This window comes from Dipteris shenzhenensis, chromosome 2 (assembly GCF_047967505.1).
Source record: "Dipteris shenzhenensis isolate YYH24624 ecotype China chromosome 2, Dip_SZ_1.0, whole genome shotgun sequence".
NCBI lineage: Eukaryota > Viridiplantae > Streptophyta > Polypodiopsida > Gleicheniales > Dipteridaceae > Dipteris > Dipteris shenzhenensis.
Genome location: NC_141597.1, coordinates 49,350,858 through 49,373,083, shown reverse-complemented (window position 1 = coordinate 49,373,083; position 22,226 = coordinate 49,350,858). Strand labels below are relative to the sequence as shown.

Genomic DNA, 22,226 nt, shown 5'->3' with positions numbered 1-22,226 from the left:
CTCATGATTGATGCATCTAAAATAGAAGTGTGACTCTTTTGGTGACTCAAGATAGCTAGGTTCAAGTCAACAATACCCCAATCCTCTTTTAATGCCTGCCATCCTAACCCTCTATCTCAATAACAGTTGAAGAATAGATATAGGAGTGGTTGCAAGAATTTTCTTTTGCTCTTAAAGGAAGCCTAGTTCATGAGAATTTCCCTATGTATATGAGCAAGGGAGTTCATCATTTTTATCCAGCCTCCAAGGATATGAATAGAAATAAAATATCCAAATTGACATATTATTCTCTAGTGTGAGAGTTTGAGGAGTCTCATGGAATACTGTGAGGTCCTTCATTGTCCCACTATGACTACCCAATATACATGGAGTTTCTAGCATCTCCTCCTTTGAATCTTATAGTTGTGTATGATAAAGCAATCTATCTCTCAATATGCCCTCTATTACTTTACATTGTGGACTAGTTTGGAATATTACTATATAATAGTGCTTCCAAATCCTCAATAGGATCCTAATCATTAACAACTCCTTTGAAGGGTGATTCTAGACCCTCAATAGGCTCTTACTCATGAGCAAGTGCTTGTTAGCAAGGCATCTGAGTGCCTATATGAGGTCTTGCTACAATATAATCTTTTTAGTATCAAAGCTAGAGCAATCCATGGATGATAATATTGTAAGAAAACAATACAACGTCTGTGCTCAATAGATAACAGGATCTCGTATGCAAGTGAGAAAAGCAGATAGTATGGAGAATCAAAAATTTGATTACTATAAAATTGATACAATAGATGGCGCTGCCTCCCAGCCATGCGCTCTTGTGTGAGAAGCTTCGATGGTGTGCTGGAAATAGTAGAGGACAGAGGCTGGATGCTAAGGAATCAGGGTTACTGTAGCCAGTGATGATGATGGGCTTCACGAGCTTGATCTTATATAGCCACCAGTCGTACTCGGTTAGACCCAATCGGGAGACCCCGACCCCACAAAACAACTGACTGGAGGTTAGTCTCGAAATAGGCCATCGACCACACATTAGAACCGTGGTGCAGAATAGAGCAACTAACCTATGGTTACCATTCGGCCTGTTTGGGGCTCCAAACGGGCCCCACATCCCAAGAGTGGGCTGCCTCGGAAATGCTCCATCTACCCTCAGTGCGGTCAATCATGGGATGCCTTCTTGCACTTGCATGTAGCCTAGTTGGCAATGTGCCAACTCTATCCGAAGCCGTCCAGCCATCAGGCCACACATGGCCCCCATCTGGTATCCAAACCGGGACCTACCGGATAACCAAGCTACTCAAATGCCTTCTCCTCATATGGGGGGCTTACAAGTATAGTTAGTTGGTTCCTGCGTAGTTACATGAGAGTGGAGCATTGATATCTAACACCCCCCCTCAATGTCTGCCCACAAGTAAACTTACTTTTTCGGCCCAATGCCAAGTCGATGAAGATGCCTCTCTAGCAAGTCTCTTCCAAGAGCCTTCTAAAGATGTCCGTAGCATTCTCTATAGTTGAACAGTACACCAAGTCGACCTCTCCATCCATGATGAGCTCACATACAAAGTGATATTGAATCTCAATGTGTTTTATGCAAGCATGGAACATAGGGTTCTTTGCAATTGCCATGCAACTCTGATTGTCACATGATAATTGCATAGGCTTGTTTTGCACTGCACCCATGTCCCTAAAATCCTCCTCAACCACATTGCCACACAAGAGGCAAAACATGCTGATTTGTACTCAGCCTCGGTAGAAAAAAGAGCAACTATGGCTTGCTTCTTGCTGACCCATGACACAGCTCCAGATCCAAGTGAGAAACAGTGACCTGTCAGTGATCTCCTGCTGTCCACATCTCTTGCCCAATCTGAGTCATAGAATCTGATCAAGGTGTTGCCCTTGGTATAGGTGATGCCATAATCAAGTGTGCCTTTGATGTATTTCATGAGAGTGCTCTCAACGGAAGTAAGAACGGAAGAGGGAGAGAGAGCGAGAGAGAGAGACAGAGAGCCACACAAGTTTGGTGGGTGCAGAACCACCCTAATCTTCTTTTTCATTCATTTATATATGTGTTTGAGTATTGTACATAACTGGGGTTAAGGCACAGTGACCTTTAACCCCCACAACCTCCCACTTAAAGGACAATGTGCCTTTAAGGGAGAACAACCAGTGAGCATACTATCCAATGCCCATCAATACACGACAATACTCAAACCGCTGACTAGGTAGACTCTTCGTCAGCATATCTGCAGGGTTATCATCTGTATGAACCTTGACAAGCTCTATGCGCTTGTCCTCAAGTACCTCCCTGATGAAATGGTACTTGACCTCAATGTGTTTGGTCTTTGCATGAAAGACCGGATTCCGTGCTAGCTGAATAGCACTCATTGAATCACTATGCAATGTCGGTACACCTGTATGAATCCCCAAATCTCCCACTAGCCGATCAAGCCATATAGCCTCCTTGCAACCCTCTGTGGCTGCAACATACTCAGCCTCTGTGGTAGACAAAGCCACGCACTTCTGTCCACGAGACATCCATGACACTGCACCACCTGCAAAGGTGAACACATAACCAGAAGTGGATCTCCTACTATCCACATGCCCTGCATAGTCTGAATCTGTGTACCCAAGTACACGCATGTCTCCTTTACCAAAGCAAATGCACATCTCCTTGGTACCCTTCATGTACCTCATGATGCACTTAACTGCCTCCCAATGCCTCTTTCCTGGATTAGCCATATACCGGCTAACAACTCCCGCTGCAAATGCAATGTCTGGTCTAGTAGCTATCATAGCATACATAAGACTCCCAACTGCTGATGCGTAAGGAACCTTGGCCATCATGGCCCTTTCCTCATCTGATTTGGGACTATCTGTATGACTCAGTTTCACATATGGAGGCAATGGAGTACTCACTGCCTTCCCCCCCTCCATATTGAAACGCTGTAATACTTTTGTAACATACTCTTTTTGTGAAAGCCAAAGGAGTTTCCTACTCCGATCATGCGTGATGCGCATACCAAGAATATGACCTGCAAATCCCAAATCCTTCATATCAAAGGCCTCATGCAACTTGGCCTTTAATGCATCTAGCTCATAAGTATTCTTGCTAGCCAATAGCATATCATCCACATATAGTGCCAAGATTATCAGGCTATTATCCTTAGCCCTTTTAGTGTAGAGGCAGTGATCAATTTCACTCCTTCTAAAACCCTGGGACCGAATGAAAGCATCAAACTTCTGATACCATTCTCTAGGTGCTTGCTTAAGACCATAGAGACTCTTTTTCAGCTTGCAAACTAAATGCTCTTTGCCCTTTTCTTCAAAGCCTTCCGGCTGCACCATGTAAATTTCCTCATGCAAATCCCCATGCAAGAAAGCTGTCTTGACATCCATTTGCATAAGCTCCATATCCTCTGATGCCACTAGTCCAAGCATGCATCTAAGTGTGGTCATCTTCACAACCGAGAGAATATCTCATCAAAGTCCACACCCTTCTCTTGCTTGAACCCTTTAGCAACCAAACGGGCCTTGTACCTAGGCACATCATCACCTGTGACCTTCATTTTGTAGACCCATTTACATGGCAATGCTTTCTTTCCATGTGGCAAAGAAACCAAGTCCCAAGTCTTATTCTTCATAAGTGAACTCATCTCTGATTGCATAGCATACTCCCACTTGCATTGATCCTCACGCATCATAGCCTCTCTATAGCAAGAAGGCTCCCCGCAATCAGTAAGCATCACATAGTCTACCCCTGGAACAAACCTATCAGGCGGTCTAGACACTCTAGATGATCTTCTCAATGGCATTTCAGCTTGCTGTCCCACTTGCATATCAGCCACATTTGGCTCATCATTTCCACCAATAGATGATCCATCATCTACCCTTGATTGTATACCTGTGGGAGTACTTGGTGGTACCATTTCTTGCACATTTGGTGCATGGACAGCTTGCTGTCTATCAACATAGGCAGGTGGATTCACATCCTGGAAAGTGATTCTCCTCATTTCCACATCCCTCATGGGTGCCTTATGCATCTTCTTCTCATTGAAGACCACATCATGGCTGCGTATGATCTTCTTTGCTTCTGGATCCCAGAGACGATAGCCCATCTCTCCACTTTCACCATAACCCAGAAAAATGCATTTCCTAGACTTAGGATCTAGCTTCTTTCGAAGCTCTTTTGGCACATGTGCATATGCCTCACACCCAAATATACGCAAATGAGAGTAAGAGGGCTTCTTGCCACTCCATGCCTCTTTAGGAATACCACCATCCAAACTCTTACTAGGTGATCTATTGATCACATGCACTGTAGTCTTCATTGCCTCAGCCCAAAAACCACCAGAAAGACTTGCATTGGAAAGCATGCATTGCAACCTTTCTTGAATGGTACGGTTCATCTTTTTTGCAACTGGATTTTGCTCTGGAGTACGAGGGGATGTGAGCTCCCTCTTAATCCCACGTGTATCACAGAAATGCTGAAAGTCATGAGAGAGATACTCTCCACCATTGTCAGTCCATAGGCATTTAAGCGTTCTACCTGACTGATTCTCAACCAAGGCCAGCCATTTCTGAAATACCTGGAACACATCACTCTTCCGAGCTATAGCATAAGCCCACACTTTCCTAGTTGCATCATCAATGAATGTCACATAGTATTCAGCCCCACCTAATGACCGTGTAGGCATGGGACCACATACGTCTGAATGCACCAAATCAAGCATTTCAAACTCTTTCTTTCCCCTTCTTTTATGGGCTGATTTAGTCTGCTTCCCATAGAGACAATGCTCACAAAATTCAAAATCAGAGAAACTCAAATGCGGTACATAACCCAAACGGCATAAGAGTTTCATTCCATTCTGGCTCATGTGCCCCAACCTGCAATGCCACAAAGAAGTGCTTGGCTGCTCGTTTATTGCAACAACATGATCAAATACCCATGATACATGTAAGGGATATAAAGTCCCACACTTGGCACCCCTGGCCAAAAGCATAGAGCCCTTTTGAATTTTCCAACTTTGAAAGCCAAAAGTGGTGTGAAAACCAACATCATCTAGCTAACCCACTGAAATAAGACTCTTGGTCAACTTAGGCACATGTCTCACATGTTTCAAAACAAATGCAGACCCATTTGCAAAAGAAAACTTTATGTCACCTGCTCCCACTATGTCACATGCATAGTCATTTCCAAGATGCACACAACCTGTCTTTCCACTATCATAAGAAGGAGAACCATTCCCTATGGGGAGTAACATGGAATGAAGCACCAGAATCCAAAATCCAATCCTGGGAATATGCATCATCTGAAGTGGTAAGCAACTCTGCAGATAAACTAGACATGAAGAGAACATCATTGTCACTATCACGTGTGACTGCATTGATCTCCTCGATCTTCACTTTTCCTTTGTCCTCCCTTGGACTCTCTTCCTTTTGATTTGCACCCCAATTTGCATTCTTTTTCTTATCCTTTTGCTCTCTTTTCAGCTTGTAGCAATCCTTTTTCATATGGCCCTTCTTGCCACAATGGTAACACTCAATGTTCCGTGCCCTGGATTTGCTACGTGACTTCACTCTTTCTTGGGACTTCCCCCTGAACTGTGATCTGCCCCTTTGCACATTTAAGGCTGCATCCTGCTTATTGCCATCCATAGACTTCCGTCTAATCTCCTCGGCCAACAAGCTACCCACAACATCATCAAATTTCAGTACTCCACCAGGTGCAGAGTTACTGACAGCTGTACGGAAGGTATCCCATGAGGATGGCAATGAACATAAGAGAAATATTGCCTTAGTCTCCGCATCAAAATTCATTTTCTGAGCCTGAAGCTGGCTGAAAATAATATTGAATTCATTCAAGTGAGAAGCAATGGAGACCCCTTCCTTCATCTGCAGCTCAAACAACCTCTTCATGAGGTAAACTTTATTAGAGGCAGTTTCCTTCTCATAAGTGGCACACAGTTTCTTCCACAAATCTTCCGTAGTCTGCTCATTTACTACTGTGAAATAAACTGACTCTGCAAGATGAAGTCTAATAGTAGACTTTGCTAATGCATCCAACTCATTCCAATCATCCTCAGACATATTTGCAGGCTTAGCTTCAATCCCTGCCAAGGGTTTAATCTGCTTCTTTTGAATAAGCACATCCCTTATCTGTTCTTTCCACAAAGAAAAGTTTGTCCCATCAAACTTTTTAATGCTGAAAAACTCCTTTTCAGACGTGGAAGAGGATGCCATGATGCAAATGAAACAAAATCCCAAATGCTAGTGCCTGCAAGAGAGAATCACACCAAATACTAGGTGCACCCAAATGTGTATGCCACAATAGACTGAAATATCACCAAAGCTCAAAGCTCAAAGCATCAAAAGATGCATCGGACTCATGTGCATATACTATGCATCCATATGAGCAAATCTAGCCCAAAAGAAAATGCCAATAAGTGCCAAATGACTCAAGCATAAACACCGTCCACTAGCATATGCATCAATAATGTCTCATCCAAGAGAGCATAGCACTATCAGTGCATCACCTGCAATGTGTCAAAGCTGTCCCTCAGCATAAAATAGCATCCATGTGCAAAGCGTCCATAAAAATAGCATCCCACAAGGCAATTTGGGCCTATCAGCGCATCCAACAAGGACCGCAATGCATCCAAATGGCCTATAAATCATCCACTGCAACCCAATGCACACCACGAATGAGCGCACACTGCTCAAACTGCAACCAGAGTGATCTGCATAAGGTATGCTCAAGAAATCATAGTCCCACGGTAATGAGCGCTACTGAAAATAGAACCTGAGATGCTTCAAAACATGGGCGCCATTGCATAATCGGACTCAGCAAGAAAATCTGCAAATATCTCTCTTCTGCCAGAACTCCAAAATCCCAACCGATGAATGAGAAATGGGAGTCAACACTTATCCACTGCCATGTGGCATAAATCTAAGGTTTCAAAACCTTAGTATGAAAAATGCATAACAGAGAGACGAAATCGAATACACAGAGATTTATAACTCTGAAAATCCTTCACCGAATCACACAAGAACTGATAGGTAGGGGTTTTTGGGCGTCCGGAATGCAATGGGACAGACGGCGGTTTTGGAAACCGTGCTCTCAATCACTGGGTCCAACACACGGACTGAAAAACGTTTTTGGAAACAGAGCTATCTGTAAACTCCACCGGAGTGCGAATGATGAGCAACATAGAAGTTTTAGGACCCCCTGAGTCCACCGGAACTGACAGATCTGCAAATGGTTGCTTTAAACTTGAGTTCCAACACCAGGGCAAAAAACGCAGGAACTGATACACTGAGTCAGAAATCCACTGAAATGATCCCAGATTCAAGAATAAAGGTGTTTCCAAGCTCCTGAAGTAATGTGGACACCAAAAGCAAGCAATAGTTGCCTCTACAAGTCAATACGGAGTCTCTGTCATCGAACGGAACAGGGAAAAGCTCAAAAAACGACTTTTTCTTTGAAAGCTCTTAACAGGCTCTCAAAACCACTTCGCAAAGCCAAAGTGACTTTTCCAAAGGTTCCTCCAAGGTCTCTGCACACTCGGATGCAAGTAAAGTCACCCACAAAGCTTCCCACAGAGCTTCTCCTTCCTCCCACAGAGCTGCTGAGCTTCAAGCATTCACGCACGCTCAGCTAGATCACCCGGGCTCTGATACCAGTTGAGAGTGCTCTCAACGGAAGCAAGAACGGAAGAGGGAGAGAGAGCGAGAGAGAGAGACAGAGAGCCACACAAGTTTGGTGGGTGTAGAACCACCCTAATCTTCTTTTTCATTCATTTATATATGTGTTTGAGTATTGTACATAACTGGGGTTAAGGCACAGTGACCTTTAACCCCCACATTTCAGCACCCACATCCTTGCCCTCCAATGGTTCTCTCGGGGCTTATTGGAAAACGTGCTTAGTGCACTAGTCGTAGAACTGATATCCGGCCATGTGTTGCACAAGTAAATCAAGCTGCCCAAAAGCCTTCTATACTTTGCTTCGTCCACGAATAGTGATGATTCCTCATTCGAGAGCTTCACATCAACCTCCATAGGAGTGCCAACTGTCTTGCACTCAGCCATGCCAAATGCCTTTAGTATCTCTCCAGCATACTTCAGCTGTGAAATGAAGATCTGTTTTGGCTCTTGCCAAACTTCAATCCCCAAAGAGAAATGCATAAGTCAAAGGTATGTCATTTCAAACTCTCTTCCTAGCAAATGCTTTGTCTGCGAGATCTTCTCTTCATGATTCCCTATTATGACAAGTGAACCTGTTTTGTAGAAAGTAGGCATCAATCCACCATGCTCATGGGGCTTGTTTTTGCCTGTAAAGTGCCTTGTTCAATTTATAGACTTTACCTTCTGAACTAGGGATCACAAAACCTAGTGGTTGTTCGGACGTATACCTCCTCCTTGAGATCTCCATTCAAAAAGGTGGATTTACATCCATCTAAAACACGGGCCAGCTTTCCTGTGCTGCTAAAGCCAAAACACTACGAATTGTGGTTAGTCAAGATGTGGGAGCAAAATTATCCTGATAATTAAAACCATGTACTTGTGCAAAGCCTTTTTCCATGAGCCGAGCCTTGTACTTTTCCAACATGCTGTCGGATTTGTACTTGGTCTTGTACACCCACTTGGTGCTGATTACCTTGTGTTTTGGTGGTCGATCCACAAGGTCCCAAGTGTTGTTCTTCATTATGGAGCCATACTCTGACTACATAGCCTCCATCCACCTATCATCACCCTGTGCCTCTTCAAGACACTTGGGTTCTTTAGCACAAATCACCTCTATCATCAAAGCATAGTTGACCAAGTGTTCCTGCACCCTTCTTTACTCCTCTAATGTCTTCGACCAGCGGTGTTCAGATGGTTCCTCCTCAATGTCTAGAGGTTCTTTGTTATCCAAAAGCTTCTTTACCCACTTCAGGAATGGCCGTTGCCATTGTGGTTCTACAGGCTCTTCTTCCTCTTATTTATCTTGAGTCCTCCCAAGCACTGTTGGGGGAGTTTGGTCTATTGTTGATGATTGTAATGGATGGATATCCTAGTCCTGGTTGTCTGGGAAGGAAGCATCCTCCTCCAATTGATGCGGTTGTTCTAAGAAGACCACATCGCAACTTACTATTACCTTCTTGATAACAGGATTATAGAGACGGTAACCCTTCGCCTCTTTCACTGTAGCCCAAGAAAATACATTTCCGGCTCTTTGGTTCCCATTTGGTCCTGTTAGCATCAGGGACATGCACAAAACAGTCACATCCAAAAACTCTGAAATGTGCAGCTGAAGGTTTCTTACTAGAAAAGGCTTGCAGTGGAGTCATCCTATTCACAGCCTTCGTGTAGCTATGATTCAGAATGTAAACTGCCGTGTTACATGCTTCAGCCCAGAAAGTCTTTGGCAAATCTTTCCCTTTCATCATACTCCTACCCATTTTGTAGATGATGTGCATCTTGCACTCTACTACTCCATTTTGCTGTGATGTATGTGGCAAGGGTTTCTACCTCTTGATCCCGTGACTTTTGCAGTAACTTTTGAATTCACTTGATGTGAACTCTCCACCTCTGTCTGATCTCAACTTCTTCACCTTCCTCCCTGTTTCTTTCTCAACCATTACATGTCATTCTTTGAGCTTACTAAAAGACTCATCTTTAGTCTTCAAGAAGTATATCCATATTCTTCTACTATAGTCGTCGATCAACGTCATAAAGTAAATCAATTTTCGCTTACATTACCCTAAAGATCCATCCCATTCTATCATGAGCATTCTTGACATCCAAGTCATTTACATTACCCTAAAGATCCATCCCATTCTACCATGAGCATTCTTGACATCCAAGAATAATCACAAGAGGCTTGGAGAGCTAGCATGCCTGAACATCTACTCCTAGAATTGGAAAATGTTACAACAAAGATGGTGCATTCTTGAACATGTGTGATTATCAACATGTTGTGAATGAGACTTGGGAGCAATTACTAGAGGTGCAAGCACAAGCTTTTGGTTAAGACACTAGATTGCATCTAGAAGGTTGTTTGCCACTAATGAATATTGGCTCTATCCACACCCTTGGGGATGTGATCTAATTCAGCTTTGACTTGCTTATCATAGTTTGGATTCATTCTATATCTTTGTTGTTAGATTGGGTTGGCATCCCATACCAAAGAAATTCTAACTTAGGTGGAACTTCTTGAAGATCAGCATAATTCCAGGCAAAAACATCTTTTTAGCTGGTGAAAATTTCTTTGACAATTTGGAGTTTCCCATAAAAGAGATTGGCACTTACCACCACTGTTGTAGGCTTGTCTTCTATGCCTAGCTTTGGAACTAACTATTCAATTCCAATGCATGTAATAGTAAGTTGTGTCTTTACCACTTTGTCTTCCCTTCAATATCTTCAGTTAAGTTCCTCAAAAAATAGATCTTTCTATTTTGCAATTTTCTTGGCCTTCAACTTTTGCTATATGAGTATCCACTTGAATAATATCAGTTTCTCCAATAGCAAGGATCTATAAATCTATCAAGTGTAACTCCACATGTTTGGAAAATGGGTCTACAACTTCCAAATCTTTAGGGTACAAACTATCCGATACCCTCTGAGGGTTGGTTAGAATGCACATATTTTTGCCATCAGCTTTGATGATCATTTCCTATGATCCCCAATCATGCAGTCAATTTGCACTCTTAAGCCAAGGACATCCTAATAGGATAGGATAGGCATTCTTCTCCATATAAATTATAATAAAACTAATTATCTAATAAATTCCTCCTACAAAATAACAACATCCTGTAGCATACCTTTGGGGTCAATCGTCATTGATTTTCCATTCACACTCAGAAAGGAAATGGCTTGAATGTCCTAAACTTCAACCATTTTGTAATATATCCATAAATAATGTTCACCCTTGAACCACCATCTACAATCACCTGGTATAGCCTAGTTTTTTCCTTATTAAAGTACTAATTGGTACTTCTTCAGCCACCATAGGTGTGTCGATGCAATAGGAATAGTAACCAAACAATCGACCTCTTTCGATTGCTCTTCAGATTCCTTGATTTACTCAAAAAATATTCATGGCAATATGAAGCTATTTGCATCAATTTAGCAAATGTAAGGCTGATTTTCATTCTCTTGAATATTTCCCATGCTTGGGCTAGCTCTGCACTAGAATTGGATTAAGTGCTCGGTTCTTGTTCCACATTTTGTTCTTTAGACTTTGAGGACTCGCCTGGTTTAGTTGAAAGTGGCTAAAACTACTCAGATGGCATTTCAACTAATAGTTCCCTAGCCTTTAATTCCCTGGCAATTTTAGTAGCTACCTCCTTTGGGATTTCCAATTAACATCTTTATCTGATGCACCACTGTCTATAGAGGTTGCAACTGGACCCTTCAGTCGAGCGACCACTTGGGCTTCCAATGTGCTTGGTAACTTGGCTACGATTGCTTAGCACTTTGGATCCACTTCCTTTTGTCTCATATTAGTTTTAAGGAACTTTGGATGTGTGGCCAAGTTTGATAGTCAGAACAAAGATGGTTCTCTCCACAACAAAACCATTGGACCTTTACAGGATATATATTCTTCTCCTTTCTATTTTTACCTTTCTCCTTATTTTTCTTGGGACTTGGCGGTTGGTCACTTGTAGTCCCAATATCAATTGTCACTTGGTTGGTAGATACTTTGTGACTTTTGCCATTGAACCAATAATTAGATTCATCATGCCCAAACTTAGTGCAAGTGTTGCAATACTTGGTTTTGCAATCTTCTTCTAGGTGGCCATTCCTAAGAACACTTATTGTACTATTTCTCATTACTACTTGCCTTCCCTCAAATGCCCAATTCCTTCAGTGCCTTTTTTAGCATAGACTTGAGCTTATCTTTCTTTGCTAGTGGTGTTTCTTTAGTGTCATTTTCTACATCTTTCTTCTTTGTCTTGCCTTTAAGGCCTTCACTCTTTTCTAGAACTACAACTCAATCAACAAATTCCTCATATGCCTTAGTCACTTTTACTATTTCTAGCTTGTGCAAGTCCACCTAGGTGCATCCCGTAATCAACTAGTCTCTCATATGTCTTAGTCAAATTTACTATTTTTGGCTTGTGTAAGTCCACTTGGGTGTATCCCATATATCAACCAAGCTCTCATAGACTTGTCGTTTGGCATAGCAAGAGCTAGTCAATTTTCTATTTTGGTCATATGTTTTAGTTGAATTTGCTATTTCTACTTGCACAAGTCCACTTGGGTGCATCCCATAATCAAATAGGCTCTCATAGACTTGTCGTTAGGCACATTAGTCAAGTGGTTTGATAAGTGCTCACATTTGAAGCAGAAAATCTTGGACAAATTCACCCTTATTTTGTTTTAGTTCACTCATCTTGATGCAAACATTTTATTCATTTATTTCCTATCTAAATTGATGTAGAAACGTTTCAAACATAGCTTACCAACAATTAGGGAAATACCCAATTGAAAATTGGTTGAACCATCTCTATGCATTTTCTATCAAAGTACATTAAAACTGGTCCATTTTTTTAAATCTATTGTGGCACCATTTATATGACACACCTGCAAGAAACTTTGAAGATGGCTATATAGGTATTCATCAACAGTACCTTTGAAGTTATAGAATTTTACTTTAATATTTGATAGGGCCTTATAATTCCCTATTCACTCTCTTGAATCTTCCACGTGGTTAGCTCCATAAATTGGGTGCACATGATGTCCATTCAGAAGAATAGGGCCTCCAAATCTCCATTTTAATACCCACCTTTGTGTGTATCGAGTCATTGATGATCGTTCTAAGTTGATCCATAGGAATTGGTGATTGATTCTAAGTTTTTCCATAGGAATTGTTGTATGCCTTAGGTCTGCCAAAGGTTGATTGGCTGGTACACCTCCTTATCATGCAAATTGCCTTATTTTCTTTATGTTCACCCCTTTAGGTTCTCAGTGGCATCTATGTCCATCAAAAGCATGCCATTCATAAAATTTTTTGGTTCTTTGACCATCCATGGTAGCTAGTCTTCCTTGATCATGCCTTTCTTGATGATGTCCCTTTGGAAGAGCAATTGAGTATCGAAGAAGTGATTCTCTTCTTTCATTGTCATAATCCTCATGCTCATGTTGAGGATCAATAGAGGAAATGGCTAATCGTTCTACGTCCAAGCTCTCCATGGATGAGTGCTCAGACTCCATTTGCAATAATGGACCCTTGTCTATTGGTCTTTTGGAATGCCTTAGTCAATTACCAGTGGTTCGTCCTTCTGATCTAAGTGTGGCATCCTAAACCATTGATACTAGAATGCATGAGGTGGCATGGGTTTGCATATCCCCAAGGCAGTTTGGTAGCTCATGCGATATGTGACTCTTGTATACTGCATCAATGGCATGGTCAAAGTACATCTAGACTTGTGTAGAGGCTGGTGGACCTTGTCTTGTGGTTGGCATGGAGACCAACATGCTGAAAGTCAGACATGAGTGATCAGTGGTGGGGGGGAAGAGATAGTGAATAATAATCAACTTCCACCTCTGGGATAGCAAGGCTGAGTCTCTCTCCTCATGCTCTACACTCGTTTTGGATTGTTGATGCTTCTACCTACCTCCTTTGCGAACCCAATTCTGGCTCCAAGACCATACCAGTTCTCGTGGTTAGATGTAGCCAATTTCTTTAACTTAGGAACTCTTTGTGCCTAGTCGCATACTTTATCCTCTTTCAACTATGTATCAAACATTGGCTAAGACATGAAATAGAAGATTGGCTATGTAATTCTTTCTTTATTCCACATTCTAGTCATCAAGCACATTAGTAGACCATGCCACTCATTTGTGGTTACTCGTAGGTATGTCTTGTAGTCGCTCATGACACCTAGAATTTGCTTCAACTCATCACTCGTCAACATGAACCTCTCTCTCGCAATGATTGTTCACTCCAATCCTAGGCTTGCTACACTCAATTCAATTGATTCCACTAATTGATAGCACATCAACTCACAAATTCAATTGACCCTTCCCCAGTAGGATCACCAAATGTTAATGCTCTAGTTTGCTCTCCCAATGGTTAACTTACTAATGCTCAGTGTTCAATGCTCATGAAGTGTTAAACCAACCCATGTAGTGGTCACATGAAGATGCTCACTCTTTCAATCCTTAGTGAGCTATGTACATGCATGCTTGGGTGTGATGAAAGTAGATGCCAAAAAAATAACTCAAAGGTCAAGGTTGCTATTGAACGGGGAAACTATATTATGATGGGGTATCAAGTTTTTTAATAGTTTAGCAAATAGAGAGATAACTTATGAATAGCTTGAAGTAAAAGCCACAATATATCAAAGGAGTCTGTTTAAAACCAAGCCACCTTGGTTTTAAACACTCAGTAGTATCAAGCACTTAGTAGTATCAAGCTCCTACCTAGTAAGCCAGGTGAGAAAGAGATCGTGAACCACAATGTCACTCATCTCTTTTGCTCCCTATCACAATGCTTCTTCATAAGTAGACTAACAAAACTGACTTCTTTTGCTAGCACATTCATAACACTAGACCCTTGCACGCCATGTGTCTACCACCCTTTGCTTCAAGTTGCCTAGACTTCCTCAAACTTGGGGTCACCGCTTTCTATTGTTGTTGTTGTTGTTGATGCTTGCTAGTTGAAATTTAGTCAATGAAGTACGTTACCTAATCGCCAATCACAAGCACCATCCGCTCTTGTGCTTGTGTTGGTAAGGCTTGTATGTTGTCCAAACCCTAGGGCCAACATATAAGCATGCCTGGGTCCAAAAAGTGACTTAAAACAAGCTCTAAAAATAGGATCAGACTCCACATACAACAAAAAGGCTACCTACAAAAAAATTAATGGACATCAAAAGGGTCTATTTGTAGTTTTCCTAATCACCAATACTCTACCCATATAAGTTACACGATGTACAATTTGACTAGGAATCTCTTAGATGGCTCAACCAAGAGGAGTCTAAATAGGTGAAAAGTGGAGGATGCCATGAGAGGAAAATTCCAATAGTAAGGAGGGGGGGTATTTTATAATCATAAAGATTGAAAGAATTATGAGATGAGATGAGAAGATGAAAGCAAATAAGAGAGTAAAAGAGCGATCATGTAGTATTGATGAAAAACAAGCTAAAAGCTTGCTATGCTTATTTAACAAAGCTTTAGAAAGATGAAAATTCAAGGGATACTAGGCTAATCACTACATCTAGCCCAATTCACCAATTAAAAAGGCCTTAAAGGATGAAAATACATATATCATACAACAACCTATGTAAGATAGGCAATCTAAAAAAAGATTGACTTTAATTTTTTAATTGTAAAAGCTTCGTTCTTTGTAGTAGCCCAAATTATCCCCCTAGAAAAGCTTCTAGGGGATGCATGTGGAAGGATCATAGAAATTATGGTAAAATAACATGAGAAATGCAAGAAAACCATAGCTAGACCATAGGGTCTCATTTTTTGGCTTAGGTTGATTTCTTGGGTTATTATTATATCATGCACTTGGAAAATTAAATTGGGATTCATGTACTTAAATTTTATAAAAGAGAAACAAGGAGTAAAGGAGAGTTGAAGGTATGAGCAGCTAGAGAGGAAGAAAAGCCAAGGAAAGGGCTCAAATATCACTTGTTTGTAGCTCCTTATCTAGCAATAACTTTATTCTCAACTATTGGTTGAAATATATGTCCATGTATCAAGTTTCACTTTTTATTATGCCCTTTAAATCAATTTATCTTTTTGCAAGTGCTCAAATTAATGTTTAGAAAAAAGGCCTTTTGATGGGTATTGTTAATATGTTGAGTGTTATTGACAAATTAGGCAGATATAGATCAAGGATATTTACATCGCAAGTCTATGTAACATAATACTTAGCCTAATAAAGAAAATTTATTAGGGAAATAATTTGGATAACTATAGTCCTCCACAATGAAACAAGAGAGACAAGGAGTAAAGGAGAGTTGAAGGTATGAGCAGCTAGAGAGGAAGAAAAGCCAAGGAAAGGGCTCAGGAAAGGGCTCAAATATCACTTGTTTGCAGCTCCTTATCTAGCAATAACTTTATTCTCAACTTTTGGTTGAAATATATGTCCATGTATCAAGTTTCACTGTGTATTATGCCCTTTAAATCAATTTATCTTTTTGCAAGTGCTCAAATTAATGTTTAGAAAAAAGGCCTTTTGATGGGTATTGTTAATATGTTGAGTGTTATTGATAAATTAGGTAGATATAGATCAAGGATATTTACATCGCAAGTCTTTGTAACATAATACTTAGCCTAATAAAGAATATTTATAAGGGAAATAATTTGGTTAACTATAGTCCTCACTAATGAAACTAAGCATTAACAATAATCTATTTTCATATATTCATGTCTATCCTTAGCGACTTTTTCTTTTAGAAATCCTATAATCATTGTTGTCATTGATTGATTTGAACTTTAATATCTATTTAATCTTGCCTCATTGATATATTTCTCATATAATAGTGTTCCCACTCTCAAGCATGCATGCATGCATGAGAGAGAGAGAGAGAGAGAGAGAGAGAGAGAGAGAGAGAGAGTGCCCATGCACATGCGTGCATGCACACACACATGCATGCATTGTTAGAGTTAGCTCAAATGTCCACCTCTCATGTAACCCACCAATATTCTGTGTACCCAATGTTGTAAGGCCCCCATATGAGGAGAAGCCATGATGGGCATCAGATATTGGGAGGGATCCCTAGTTTAGACACTGGAAGGGGTCTTAGAGTAGACCAGATGGTTATGAGACGGCTTAGGAGCCAAGAGTAGATACCCGTCTGCACAAAGGGGGGGTTCGGGGGGGCGATAGCCCCCCCGATAGCAGGGGGTCCAGGGGGTGCAGGCCCCCGGTGGGGGTCTGGGGCAAAGCCCCCAGCGGCAGGGTCCGGGGGCTGCCGGTAGCCCCAGGCCCGACGGTATGACCTATGCGCGATCCTTCATCTGCCCGTCGGCATGTTTTCTGAAGGGTCGGGTGGTCTTCCAGGCCGACTGTCTATTAGGCCGATTGCCTATTACAAAGCCGACCGTCAACCACTTACACTATATAAGTGGCCACCCCCTATCATCAGATCACCAGTTCTTCACGCTCATAGTCCTCCATCCAGCATCTGTCTAGATCACCATCGAAGCTCTGTCTGTAGAGCGCACGGGTGGACAGCCAACCATCAGTTGTATCAGCAGTTTGGTATATCAGAATTTTTGTATTCTCTCCAGCTTTCCATCGTGTACTTGCGTTTTGTTGTTATCTTCCGCTGCGTACTATTTTCTTACATGCATGAGTGTATGTGCATACACACGCATGTGCATGGGAGGGGCATGTGTGCATGCATCCATTTGCACATGTGGTCACAAGTCTCTGATCATTTAATGGACAGGGGAAGAGTTTTAAATCTTGAGTCAATTTCAACTTCAACATATCATTATATCTGTTTTTTGCCATAGGGATGCATGCACTTACACTATTGTAGGCTTGTCCCAATGGATGGTCACGAAATGCTTCCATTTGATATTATCCCATGTACTTGCATAATCAAAGGCTGAAAAGCTTTAGCCACTCATGATAAATATATTGGTAACCTCCACCTTATCTTGGTCGCTTATCCTTGATGACTTAGAAACATCCACCTTATCTTGAAGACTCATTCTTCATTTCTTTAGTTGCAAAATTTTGAATCAATAACTATAGGTCAAGGTGAGAAAAAGGGTAATTTAGCTTCTTCTTGGAGTTAGAAAGGGAAGGCTTCAAAACTTAGCATAGACCAAGAAGCATAAGCACAAGAAATGTTAGCTTGTTGGTGTGTGCTAAGGTAGAAAAGCAAGGCTTCAAAACTTAGTACACACCTACACTACATGCATTGTATATGCACTCACAACATGTATTTAGTAAGCTCATTTGCTCCCTCATAAACACTATAAATATACTTAGCATGGATATTGAGTCCCATGTATAATTAAACTTTTCAAATTATTTACAGTTAGGGCACTAACTTTTTTGTATTTGCACTTTTGTAGAGATCATTACTTCAAACTATTCATACCATGTTGGACTATGTACTTGTTGGCCATCTCGCTGCCCTTTTTTTCAAAGAAGTAAGCCACACATACTCACTTTCATGGCATATGAAGTTATCCAAAATACGGAAGCTCAAGATGATAATGATTATGATGATGACATTTACTTAGTATCTTGCAATATTTATGGTCTTCTCGTAAAACCTCATAGTTTTGTAACACTTTAGCAAGTTTTAGTATCAATTATTAAATTTTATGAGACTTTTAAAATAAGGAAGAAGAGCTAAAATATTTTAGCTTTAGGTGAATGAAGTTTTGATCCTTGCTCTATCAATAGGTTGAAAAATGGTGGCATTGGTGGTATGAAGAAAAATGCAAAATCAAAAGGAGGACTTTACATGGTTATTGGTACCAGCCACCTCTTCCACCACCTCCACCTAAGGTACATCATCACGTCCTCTTAAGATGTATTTATGCAATCATAATTGTGAACTCGCCTAAAGTAAAGTCCAAATTGAACTTATGATTCCAATGTGATTTGGATTATCTATATAATAAGGGTTGTAATGGCTTCAAGATATAGACATGAGACTCACTTCAATCAAATATACCACAACATATAAACATGAGATTCACTTCAATCAAATATGCCAGAACATATAGAGATGAGACTCACTTGAGTCAAATATACCACAACATACTACACATCAACTAGCAAAACACTTACAGTGCATTGTCTTGAGTTCACTCTTTCTACCTTATTAAAGTCTACTTCTAAGATTTTATCGAATGGTTTAAGCTCTACAATTTTTTGCATTTTTACATCTATTGTCTTATGGAGTTTATAGCATCTCCGTATCAAATTTTCATATGATCACTAGAACATCATACATGAATTTCATTTCAACAATGGATTTGGAGAGATTGTATATATTTGGCAAATTTTCTCTTGGATGCCATTTAGACTTCATCATGTGGAGCTTCAACACAAAATCCATGCTCAACCATTCGCTTCTCTACGAGTTAAATCTACTAGTTCCAATGAGCCTACCATAGATCAAAGCATTCTAGCCCGATTTCAAAAAACTTTATACCCAATTCATTATCCTAATGTATCTAACAACAAGTTTATAGTGAACAATCAAGATAGAATTTCTTACTGTATACAAAAATACAAGGAAGAGGGATCCTTTAGTTTGTGGAGTAGCTTGGAATGAAAAAGAACAATAGCTAGAGGAAGCTCACTTATTTAATATCCAATAAGGAATAGGCAAGGAACTAGATCCATTGCTTTCTTGTGATAGATAGTTATCATTAGATGAGCATAGCATATGATTGGAAAGGAAATTTCTTGAACTAGTGTGGTCTACATAATAGTGGCATTCACAAACACCATGTCAAGTGAGAGATACATGTTTCATAAATAAGGTTTAATGCCTTGTTTTATCGTAATGGCATGACATCTGTTCTTATAAGACAATATCTTAGCATGACACTTTGCTCATGTTTTTAAACAATTAAGAGTAGCAGCTATGGAATTTTAAAAACAACTAAAATAAGATCTAATTGAAACACAATAAGTTAACAACTCCCAAAGAGCTAGCTACCAATTTTACTTGGGCAAATAGCTATCTTATTCAAACAAAAGGCATTATCTTAGATTGGAAAATATGTTCATCATCATATTCTTGCACACTTATTCTATGTTTTTGCTATGAGACATTGTAGGGTTCAAAAGAAGGGATCACATTTCCAAAAGAAGGCATCACGTTTCCAAAAAGAAGTCAAAATTGTCCCCTATGTGATAAACCAAGAATGACATCAGCATTATGTGTTCCTTCTGGATGTTTGTTTTGCTATCAATGCATATCTGAATATGTGGAGAAGGTAAGATCTTGATCTATTACATGTAATTGTACATGCAAATGAAGCTATGTCACTACATTTTAAAGCAATAAGCCATTTTCCCCTACTCACTGAGTTGGTGATATTTGTGCTGAATTTGCAATGTGCAGCATGGAGTATGCCCCATCACATTGATGCCCACAAAAGTCAATCAAATAAGGATCCTTAAAGACTCATAATGCATTAATATTTTCAATTATACCTACTAATTTTGTAATGTCTTCATTCTTGCTAGAGCTTAAAAGGTTAAAAAACTGATGATAAAAGATGATATTTGACAAAAACTTGATAATGCAAACTTATCACTTCATATCCTTGGATTATTGTTTGCATTTAATGATGATCTTATGATTTTCATGCTATCTTCTCTATCTACTTTTATAATAACTTTAAATTATATGGAATCTCTACATCGTTCAAACATACATAAAAGACATTTGGCTTCTCTTTTGGATGTAAGATAATAAATAAGGCAACCCATGGTCCCTCTTTTGGACATAAGGCAAGAACTAGGGTAGCCCATAACGTAGCTCTTATGGCCACCATTTTTATACATAGGATAGTTCTTATGGATTCCCTCTTGAGCATAAGGCAAGAAAAAGGGTGGCTGTCCGTTTTTTGGTGTTTGTATATTCTAAAGAAAAAGTTTTACCTGATATCATCAAGACTACAGTTAGACTTGCTAAGAAATATTTGAATCTTTAACATCAATAACCATAGGTGCACAAGTCCTTGCCAATAAGAGATCAAGGACTCTATAGGGAGAAAATAATAGTATCTAGTAGGCTCCAATATGTGGCTAAAATCCCTTGTGTAGATAGGCCAACAAGGAGTTGCTAGACATCCAAAAACCCAATGTATGATGCTCCAAAATGTCCAAGTCAATAGTAGCACTAGTAGGGGCAATAGCAATAGTAGTAGCAGTAGCTCTAGAGATAGCAACAACTGTTGAGATATCGAGCTCCACCACTCGCGATATGCCAGGGTGACTGTTGTGCATTTATGTCACCGACTTGTTAGCTGGAGATGCGGTTGGTACACCGCCCATGAATAATAGCTGGATGACAGCTATCCTTATCTACACTAGTTCGTGGCTCAGTTAGTATGCCACCTTAGTTAGTTGAGTTTGGTTTGAGACCCACATATAGGGTTCTTCTATTTCTTTGTACCAGAGTTCTTTTGGCTTTCACAACTAAGAAGAGGAAAACTGTTTTCAGCCTCCACCTTTGTGTGTATTCCCCCATTGTGCATGTGAGAAAGCCGCAAGTGAGACTCCTTCCCTCTCTCCCACTATCTTCACATGGTATCGGAGCCTTGTTCGTGGTAAGGAGCTCAAGAAAGCAAGCCAAGTTCGTGGTGTCCTGGTAAGAGGACCAGTGTTGCTTTCCTATTTCGAGTTTGGGAGCAAATCTCTGCAGGTAGCACAGCCAGAAGTGCAAGAGTGCACTGTCTCAGATTGAGACACCCTTCGCGGTGTGGTGAGAGCACAGTATATGCTGCGGGAGATGGGCTAGGCCCTCAGTGACTTTATTTTTCGGATTTGAGGCCGTTTCGGGGCCCGTTTTGAAGGCGGAAGTTCTTCGCAGGCACTCAAAAAAAGGCCCTATTTTTTGCTGTGCGACCACTACGCAGCTAGTCGGTGGAAAGGTGCCACAGAAATTGCATCGTATGCCTGTGTGCAGAGATATTGGGAGTTGCAGATTCATGCCTATTGCCTGTTGATGCAAAATCATCACTAGGGAGTGACTGTGTGGTGAAATACCACTTTCGTCAGTTTTGCAGTTCTGCCCGTGTGAGGCAAAAGCTATGTTTTTTGCAGTGACAGAATATTTTGCAGTGTTCTATAATGGCATCTGATTCTCTTTCACAGATTGTCACTAAAAAGCTTGACAAGAACAACTTCCAGGCATGGAAGTTTAGAATGACGAATTTCTTGATGGGAAAAGGCTTTGGGAATTCATTACAGGAAATGAAGAAGAACCTGTTCTTCCTAATGTTCCCAGTCAACAGGAAATGCAGGCATTCAAAGGATGGCATGAGAGAGCCAGGAAAGTTATGTACTGGCTGTCTATCAATATTTCAGACTCCATGATTGTGCATATTCAAGATGCAAATACGCCAAAGGAGGCATGGGATACTTTGGCAAAAATATATAGCACAAATACGCAAGCCAGGAAAATGCAACTCAAACAGGAGTTGCACAATGTGCAGAGAGAAAATTTGAGCATAAATGACTACCACATGAAAGTGAAGAAAATTGCAGATGCACTTGCTTCCATTGGGTTGCCAGTGGATG

General features: G+C 40.5%; 1 protein-coding gene across 1 annotated transcript in view; it reads left to right on the top strand.

Moving 5' to 3' along the window:
* LOC147904901 (peroxisome biogenesis protein 12-like) overlaps positions 1–20,161 on the top strand; it is a 45,079-nt gene extending 24,918 nt beyond the window's left edge. The window contains exons 7-10 of the mRNA XM_087384963.1: positions 18,026–18,103; positions 18,363–18,467; positions 19,754–19,912; positions 20,041–20,161. Of these exons, the coding sequence (XP_087241089.1) occupies positions 18,026–18,103; positions 18,363–18,467; positions 19,754–19,912; positions 20,041–20,109 (411 nt within the window). The 3' untranslated portion in view covers positions 20,110–20,161. The remainder of the gene's footprint in view (positions 1–18,025; positions 18,104–18,362; positions 18,468–19,753; positions 19,913–20,040) is intronic.
* Positions 20,162–22,226: the final 2,065 nt, after the last annotated feature.